The sequence below is a fragment of the Microtus ochrogaster genome, chromosome 22 (genome assembly GCF_000317375.1).
Source record: "Microtus ochrogaster isolate Prairie Vole_2 chromosome 22, MicOch1.0, whole genome shotgun sequence".
NCBI classification, from domain to species: domain Eukaryota; kingdom Metazoa; phylum Chordata; class Mammalia; order Rodentia; family Cricetidae; genus Microtus; species Microtus ochrogaster.
In genome coordinates this window covers 8,732,160-8,741,719 of record NC_022023.1, presented here as the reverse complement: position 1 = coordinate 8,741,719, position 9,560 = coordinate 8,732,160, and the positions used below count along the sequence as shown (strand labels likewise).

Genomic DNA, 9,560 nt, shown 5'->3' with positions numbered 1-9,560 from the left:
GAGAGAGAGAGAGAGAGAGAGAGAGAGAGAGAGAGAGAGAGAGAGAGAGAGAGACAATGAATATGTATTGACAATCTTCACCAGGCATGACAACACACACACGTGACCTCTCGCTCAACCAGCACAGCAACCCTGTCATTTCTACTTCGATCAGGAAACAAGTCCTCGATCGGCCCTAGGTCTCTCAGGCAGCAGGAAATGGAAGAAAGTTTGCAGATCGCTCTGTCCTCCTGCGGGCTATTCCGGCTCTTCGCCTCCATAGCGTCCACCCCATGTGGAGACTCAGTCCTCGGGCCACCCCATCCTCTGCTTCCCCCCGCACAACCCATCCCTTCCGAGCCCGCCGGGTCGTCCGTGCAGACGACGCCTCCCCTCCCAACCCCCGAGCCGGAGCAACCCCTGCAGGCCCCGCCCGGCCGACCGCAACGGCGGCTCCCTCGCCGACAGCGCCCCCTACTGCCCACCCCGTGGCACCACGTCCGCCGGAGGGGCGCCGGCGCCCCTTCCCACGCCTCGCGCCCTCCCGGCCTCCCCCGCCGTTCGCCGGAGGAACTCCAGCTCCAGCAGCCCGGGGAGAACGTCCCTCCAGAGCCGTCTCCACCCGCGGCCTGACCAGAAGGGGCGCTCGCCGGAGAAGCGGCCCGCCAACGCGGTGCCCTGCTCTGATTGGCTCTCGGGGAGCTCCGTCAAGGCGGTACTTCCGGCGGAAGGTAAGGCGGGAGATTCGAGTGCTGGCGGTCGGTGTGCGGCTGAGGCTGAGGGGCCGGCGTCGCTTCCTGGTTGCCCGGGCTTGTCCCGATCCTTTACCTCAGGTGAGAAGCTGCAGAAAGAGGTCCCTGAGGGACGAATTTGTTCAGGACTCCGTCACCGTAAAGGGCGGAACGGGGGTTGGAGGGGAAAGTCAGTCATTTTCGTGTTCCTTGGCGAAGGTTTAGCAACATTTACAGTTGCCGTAGAGCCCCAGAAGCCCAGACAGGAAAAGACTCGACTTTCTCCAGGGAGATTCAAACTGTGTCAGCTGGCTGCCGTGCAGAGTCGTGCTGGCACAGATTTTTGTTTGTTTGTTTCCTCCTCGGATAGCTTTGATTGCCTAGAGATAATGTTTAGCGGAGTAACGCGCGCCACGCAGACACGGAAAGATTTCCAGACTCCTTGGTCTCTCGTATCTCATCTGAAATCCTGCTCCCCCCAGAGCTGCCCTTTACGTAATCGAAGCTGTCCCCGTTGCCGAGCTGTGACAGTCGGCTTCCAACCGTTTCCCCTGCTTATCCATTCCCCGAATGACCAGGAAAATAGATGAAAACTTTGCCCAAGATCATCCCCGTTTAAATTATTTGAAATGCTCCTGTTTCCTCCGATGTTTTAAGTCCAAATTCCTTAGGTTAGAAACCCTTTGGCCTTGCCTGCCTCGCCACCTTCAGCGCTAGACCTTGCCATCCATACCGACACACACACCTCTCGGTGTGAGAGAGCAAACCCGGAACATCACAGTCCGTTCATGCCACGTCACTGGATTCTCCCCAACCCTCCAGACGTTTGCTTATTCCCATCCACACCCCAGGCTTGTTCTGACTCATTTGTTATTTCTTAGTTTGCAAAGGTTTTTGTTTAGTTTTGGGTTTTGTTTTTTTTTTTTGTTTTGAGTTGGGGTAAACAGCATTTCATGCCAAAGGCTGGCTCTGAACTCCTTCTGACTATCTTTTGAAAAGTTAGATCTTGTATGTGTCCTTGAAGGAAATTATAGGTGTTAAGAAAACTATCCAAATTTCTCCTTCTACAGTGAGGCCTCTGGGGCTGTAAAACAGGAAATTAGAAGTCTAGGGTTATCTTACAGGGCATGGAAGATTTTCTTCTAGGTTTTGGGTGGCAATGGCTTGTGTCTTTTTTGTATTTTTGTGTTTAGGTTTGCTCTACCACTGAGCAGTGCCCTGAATCAACATGAAAAGCGGAAGGAGTAAAGAAAGGGAAGACTGCCTACGCCCTCTTCCTCATCCCTAGAATGGAGGATTGACTTCCTACAGGGGTGAGTGTGTCCTTTCAGAGGTCTGAAAAAGATGGCTTGTTACGTGCATGGTGCTGAGAAACAGTCCCAAGGACTGGAGAGACTGTGACCTACCTGTCAGAAGACAGGACATCCAGACATGATCCACCTGCATCCTATCTTCACAGTGCCTGTGCAGCGTATGCACTCCTGGTTCCTATGGCAGCCAGAAAAGTGCGATGAATGTCTGTTAACTCTAGTTATTAACAGACAGTGGTGAGCTGCCGTGCATGTGCTGGGAATCAAACCCAGGTCCTCTGGAAGAAAGACCAGTGCTCATAAGGAATGAGCCGTCTCTCCTGCACAGCATCCTCACTTTTAGTTGGTCTTTTACATTCTCTGGGTAGATCACATAATGATGTAAAGACTTTGCACACGGGCTGGAGAGATGGCTCAGTGGTTAAGAGCACTGACTGTTCTTCCAAAGGTCCTGAGTTCAATTCCCAGCAACCACATGGTGGCTCACAACCATCTGAAATGAGGTCTGGTGCCCTCTTCTGGCCTGCAGGCATACACACAAACAGAATATTGTATGCATAATAAGTAAATAAATAAATATTTAAAAAAAAAAGACTTTGCACACAAGAACACATTCAAAAGAAATTATGAACCCGACTGAATTAAAAACCTTAAGATAGGAGCCACATCTTTTTTTTCTTTTTCTAACATTTTTATGTTTATTTAATTTTTTAAGAATTTTGTATCATTTATTTTGATCATATTCTTTCCCCTTCCCCAGCTTCTCCCCCAGTTCTCTATCTATCTTTATGCTTTTTCTCTCTCTTTTAAAAAAAAGCATTCCATTTGCGTTGGCCATCTCCTTCTGAGTATTGGCTTTGCCGTGGTGTGTGCTTATGTACACATTGTCGCTCCACTGAAGAAAAGTGATCTCCTCTGGAGACTGTCCGCTCTCCTTTCCCATGCTGGGATTTTTGTCTGTGTTGAGCCTGTGCGGGTCTTGTGTGGGCTCTCACAGTCTCTGAGCTCTTGTGTCTGTTGACCCTGGTGTGTCTGGAAAATGTGGTTTCCTTGAAGTTGTATGCTTAGGATATTTCTGCCTCTTCCAGGTCCATCCTTGAAGTGAATGTTTTTATGTAAGGTTTTTCATGGGCTTGCCTTCTGACAAGTTAGTAATGAGAAAATAAACTGGAAATTGGGGTCCAGCAGTCTGTTTTCTCAAATGTGAAGTCTTCAGAACATATACTTATACACGCAACTTTGGCTTGTGGAAATTGGGGTCCAGCAGTCTGTTTTCTCAAATGTGAAGTCTTCAGAACATATACTTATACACGCAACTTTGGCTTGTCAGTTGCATTGCAGTTTCAGGACTCAGTGAGAAAGACAAACTAGAGGGGCTTCTTTCCCTTCTATGTCCCCACATTTCCCCTTTCTGTCCTACCTCATTGCCATTGACAGAATGGTCTGTAGTCTGTAGAGTGAAGAGGATGCTCTGCACATTGATTCATTCTCCTTCATTAAGTAACATTCTGTTTACCGTTTATAGCACTTCCCCTTCCATGTTACTATTCTCTCTCTCTCTCTCTCTCTCTCTCTCTCTCTCTCTCTCTCTCTCCCCCTCCCTCCCTCCCTCCCTCCCTCCCTCTCTCCCTCTGGTTTTGGTTTTTTTGTTTAGTTTAAGTTTTGGTTTTTTTCCAAGACAGGTTCTGTATATCCCTGGCAGTCCTGGAACTAGCTCTGTAGACCAGGGTGGCCTTGAACTCACAGAGATCCCTTGCCTCCACCTTGAGTGCTGTCTTAAAGTCTTAAAGTGTGTACTACCACTCCCAGCTTCCCTGTTACCAACCATTCTTTTTCGTGCTGCGGAAGAAAGTAACCTTGGTTGTGGTGTAGTCCCCCAAATAGCTTTAAGACTGTGCCCGTGCCTTCCCTCTTGGTCACTGGCCTAGGCAATCACTGGAAAACAATGGAGGGGAACAATTAGTTCTCCTCAGTATGCCATGTCACTTAGACTTTCTCCTGTCTCCCTCCCAATCTCCTTATTTCTACTCTTAGATGTATGAGATTAGGAGAAGCTGATGTTTCCTTCTGTCTTATTGCTGTATCCTGCTTAGTATTTTATTATGGCTTTACTTATTATAAGAGCTATACATTTAGGGAAGAGATGGCTTCGCTGTTAAGAAACCTTGCTGCTATTATAGAGGACCTGGGCTCGGTTTTCAGCACCCACATCCAGCCGCTCAGAGCCACCTGTAGCACCAGCTCCAGAAGATGGTGCACAAATACACAGAGAGACAAACACATACATATAAAGAAAAATAAAATATTCTCCCAAAAATTATACATTTAGAAAATATTTTAGGTGTATAAAGAACTCTAATGAATTTTTAATACCATCACTCTGACAGAAAATACTTTTTTCTAAACAAAAATTACATTATCCTAATCCTGTCTCTCTCCTTATCCCACCCCCAAGCAAAGACCTGATCAGTCTCTTTTTAAATTTTCTCAAGGTATTATGTACATTTCACTTATATAGCTTGTCAATCATTTTCTGTCATCTCTTACACTAGAACATAAATCTAGTAACTAGGAAAGGACTGTGTCTGGCTGCCCCTCACTACATATAGCAACAGTTGGCATTTAACAAGTGTATATTACAGTAATAAATATATTGAGTAAATATATTGGAGCATGGTTTTCTGACTGATGAAGCTGAAAGAAATGTGATACTGTACCGCCTTCCTTCCCAACATAATAGAAAGAAGATATATATATATGATGATGATGAGCCAGATAGGAAGTTGTTCTCAGTCTATAATGTTTTCCTAATTTTAATGCTTACTTAGTCCTGATACTTCATCAAGCATGCATTCACCATAACCCATGCAAAGTAGTAGAGATATAAGATAGGAGACACTTATCATGAAGGAAACAGGTTCTGAAAACAAAGAAAAATAACAAACTCGTGGGTGCTGGAGAGGAATTTCAATAGTATTGTCCTTCACTCAATGAATTGAAGTATCTTTTTACCATTTGGGCTTGCCAGGTGAAGAAGCACCAACAGTAAAAATAATAAAAAAGAAAATGAACTTGTTCATTTTAATTCTTAAATTTACTTGTGAATTAGAGTTTTTTTGTTGTTGTTTTTATATATGTATTTGATCCACTAGAGGGCAATAAACCCTTAAATAAAAGGCAGCAACCAACCTTCTTAAAATGTGTGCAATTCATACTTGCATAATTTATAAATTAATTCTAGAACGTCATGTTTGTATTGTTTTTCTTGTATTGGTAAGTTGTATTATCTGGACAGGCCTGGTGGCACATATCTGTCATCCCACCTACTCAGAGGCTGAGTCAGGAGAGCCACAAATTCCATCCTTGGGGAACTTAGAGGCCCTCTCCCAAGAAGAGACTGAAAGTATAGCTTGGTAATAAAGTGCTTGCCTAGTACATATGAGGTCCAGGGTTCCAACCTAGCACTTCAGGGGGAAAAATACGTGCCCACGATACAGCACAGCATCTTAGTTAAATTACAAACCAATCCATCTACAATTCCTTTGTAATAGAATTCATAAATTTTTGATGGGGAGGAAGCAGTTTATTTGTCTTACAGTTTATAGTCCATCACAGAGGGAGGCCAAAATAGGAAGCTAGAAGCAGGAACTAAAACGGACCATGGCAGACCCCTGCTTACTATTTGGCTCTCAGGCTCACATTCAGCTGCTCTTCTTAAGCAGAACAGACCTGCCTATAAACAGATGGTACCACCCACAGTGCATAAAGAATAATTTAAATGTCCATGTAGACTATAAAATTCTGTGTTAGACCCCCCTAAAGGTAGGCCCACAATAATCTTTTGCCTTCTCTGTTTTGTTTTATTTTATTATTATGCCTTGGAAGCCTGTTTGTTTTCTAATGGGAAACAAGAAGGGGGTGGGTTGGAGTGGGAAGGAGGGGAGGTACTGAAAGGTGTAGAGAAGAAACCAAAATCAGGATTTATTATGTGAGAGAAAAAATTTATTTCCAATAAAAGGGGAAAATTGGTGGGAGAATAAAAGAAGAAACAAGCAAGTAAAAAGAATTTTAAAAAAGAAAAACACAGACCCACAAAAACAAAACTCATAAAAATCCAGAAACCATAAAGTACAAGCAAAAGATCAGTAAGAAAAAATGCCCTAACAAAGAAACAGGGTACTAAAATATCATTGATTTTACTTTGTGTTGGCTGTCTGGGCATGGGGTCTACCCATAAGTGTAGTTTATATACTTAATGAGACTTCCATGGAAAAAGCAGTGGGAAAATCTTATTTTCATGGAAATGTTATCCTGACACAGGATTCATGTGAGTCTTCACAGTCAATACATTTCTGTAGGTTCTTAAAGTGCTGTGCCTAACTGAATTCCACTGTCAGAGTTTACAGGTGCCAGTCTCCGAAACAGGTCAAACATTTTTACAAATTGATCTAACTCTCTGAACACTAGAGTTCTTTATTTGAAAACAACTATTTTATTACCTTATTAGCATAAGCTAATCAGTGAGGGAAAATGGTAAGCCAATGTACAATTGAAAGAATTTAAAGTCAGATTATAAAAGTAGAGAGTATTGCTCTTTTATTTCTTTGATATGCTTATATAAACAAGAATTGTTTTAAAAGCTTGATCTCTTAGACCTTATAACATTTTTATTTGCTAGTTGTAAGTCCCTTTTCTACCCCCAAACTGTGAAACTCTGCTCAGTGAAATCTACTAAAGCAGTTTTCAGCTTCTGAGCAGTAATTGAAGCTACTCGGGGTCACTTTAGCCCATGAATTCAAGACCGGCCTAGACAGAAATAGGGAGAACCCTCAAAAGCACAGGGAGGAGGAAGAAAGAAGGTTCATGGAATATCCTTCTCATTAAAAAACTTCTATATCTTTTGTAATGAATGTGGACCCTATTCCTCTCACTGCGTTTCTTTGCCCAGCCTTAATACTTGGGGAGGTGTTTAGTCTTACTGCAATTTGATACGCCATAATTTGTTGGTACTCATGGGAGACCTGCCCTTTCCTAAACAGAAAATGAGGAGGAGTGGATTGGGAGGACAGGGGAGTTGAGGGGAGGGACTGGGAAGAGAGGAGGGAGAGGAAACTGGCAGGATGTACAATAAATAGATGAATAAATTTATTTAATAAAAAAACATGAATGAGCTATGTGAAGTCTCTCCTGAATTACTAGAATAGACTACTTATTCCTAAGTAGTGGTTCAGTTTTTCAGTACATCATCATATGATGTAGCGCAGTAATAGGCTCTTTGATTACCATGTGTGTGGCCCCAGATTTAATCTCCCAGTACACTGACACTTAGCTGTCTTCACTTTGATAATGAAACAGACGATATTACTGACTGATTAGTTTTCAGAAGAGGAATAATTCACATGTGATTTGACATTTGCATTAAGCCCCATGCTTGTTTTCTAGGACAACAGACACATGAATAGAAGACGGAGGTTCCTCCTTGCCTCGGTGCTTGCCCTCCAGAACTCGAGCTTTATATATCCATCATGTCAGCGGTGCTTCTCTCGGATAGTCCTTGACTCCCAGAGGTAAAATCAAAGACTGAGTTCACTGTGCCGAGCATCAGATTCTCTCAGGAATTCTCAGGGTGGGTTCTTCTGCTATCTTAGAACAGAACTGAGTACTAATCTAGTTTTTGGGGCAAGTTTAAGAGTATTTATTTGTTTTTTAATGGTCCTCACCTCAAGTTATTTTTCAAGTAGATATAAGTAAATAAACTTAGTAGCTAGTGCCGTGCTTATTTACTTATAAAATGCTTGGGCACAGATATGTTTCCGATTTCACAACTTTGGAGGTTTAAGACTATTTGCATAAACTTAATTAGTTGAATATCCCTGGCCTAAACCTGAAAAAGAAGTGCTCCAAAATGGATGTGTGTTTTCTCATTAGTGAGTGAGTCTCTGCAGCCCAAACTGCTCTGGAATTCACAGTTCTGTATTGCTTGCTACCCCTGGTTTCAAAGTCTACAGTGGTTTTTTGTTTTTTGTTTTGTTTTGTTTTGTTTTTGTTTTTTTTTTTTTTTTTTTTTTTTTGGTTTTTCGAGACAGGGTTTCTCTGTGGCTTTGGAGCCTGTCCTGGAACTAGCTCTTGTAGACCAGGCTGGTCTCGAACTCACAGAGATCCGCCTGCCTCTGCCTCCCGAGTGCTGGGATTAAAGGCGTGCGCCACCACCGCCTGGCAGTCTACAGTGTTTTAAGTCATGTCAGTGCTCAGAAACTTTTGCAAGTACTCTGAAGTTCAGAATTTCAGGTTAGATGTGCTCAAATTCTCATAGTCTTTTGTATGACAATAAGGCTGTTTGGCTACATCTGATTACCATGATAAAATCATGGTACCGAGTATATTTGAGAATCCCAGATATACCACCTATCATTGTGGAATAGAAGCGAAAAGTTGGATTTGAAATTCTTTTACAACTTTGTGTCTAGACATAAGACAAAGATGTTAGTAATGCCTAGTGATACGGAAATAAGAGTAGTGAGCTAATAATGTTAACTAGTCTCAGGTCAAGTTAGAATTGAATGGGGTATGAGGAGGAGTCAGGAACCTTTCTTAAAACCATTCTGGAGTATTTAGAGTTCATGCTGCATAGAATTGCAGAAGGATGCTAACATCTACTGAGAGTGTAGAGTCTGTCTGTGGTCCTAATTACTTATTTGTAAAGTAGAATAACTACAGAGATAATGCACAGAAGTCTAGTACAATACATGATTGTGTGTGTGTGTGTTTGTGTGTGTGTGTGTGTGTGTGTGTGTGTGTGTGTGTGTGTATACATATGAGGATTTCTAAAATGGAATCCTTTTTTACTGAAGAGCTTTTCCAAGTGTACTTATCCTCTTGCAGTATATCACAATGGTTAACAGCACTATTCTGTGGAACCAGAATGCTTGAGTTTAATTGGTTGGCCTGGAACTCACTGTATATCACATTCTTGTACCTTGCGGCAGTTCTTCTGTCTAAGCATTCCTAATAGGGAGATTATAAGCATTAGCCACAGTATTGTTCCCCAACTCTCAAAGGCATAACTGTGTGATCTTGCACAAATCACTTAAATAGTTTGGGGTAAAACTAGAGAAAAACCATTAGAATTTTTATGTGGATCAGGTAAGTTGCTATACATAACATACTTAGAACATTTGTATAATATATAATCAGTCATATAAAGCTTTTTTAAAAACTTTGTGATTTTTTTCCCAAGTAAGATAGAGTATCACTATATAGCCCAGCTGACCTTAAACTTGTGATCCTCTGGCCTCTGCTTCCCAAGTACTAGGATCACAGGCCTATATTACCATACTCAACAGACCAAGAATTTATCTTGAGGATAATCTCTCACAAAAATTTGAGTTGAACAATAATACCACTGTTAGGCCTTTAGACTTGTGTTACCAATATATACCATTTATGAATGTTTATTGTGTGCTAAGCATGATGCTAGGAGCTTTGTAGATATTATATCCCTTTAAACTTCTTCTTCTTTTTTTTTTTTTTTTTGGTTTTT

General features: G+C 42.2%; 1 protein-coding gene across 1 annotated transcript in view; it reads left to right on the top strand.

Moving 5' to 3' along the window:
- The first annotated feature begins 1,910 nt into the window (after positions 1-1,910).
- Ddias (DNA damage induced apoptosis suppressor) overlaps positions 1,911-9,560 on the top strand; it is a 16,296-nt gene continuing 8,646 nt past the window's right edge. Inside the window, 2 exon segments of the mRNA XM_013350122.2 lie at positions 1,911-2,023; positions 7,463-7,587. Coding sequence (XP_013205576.2) covers positions 7,475-7,587 — 113 coding nt within the window. The 5' untranslated portion in view covers positions 1,911-2,023; positions 7,463-7,474.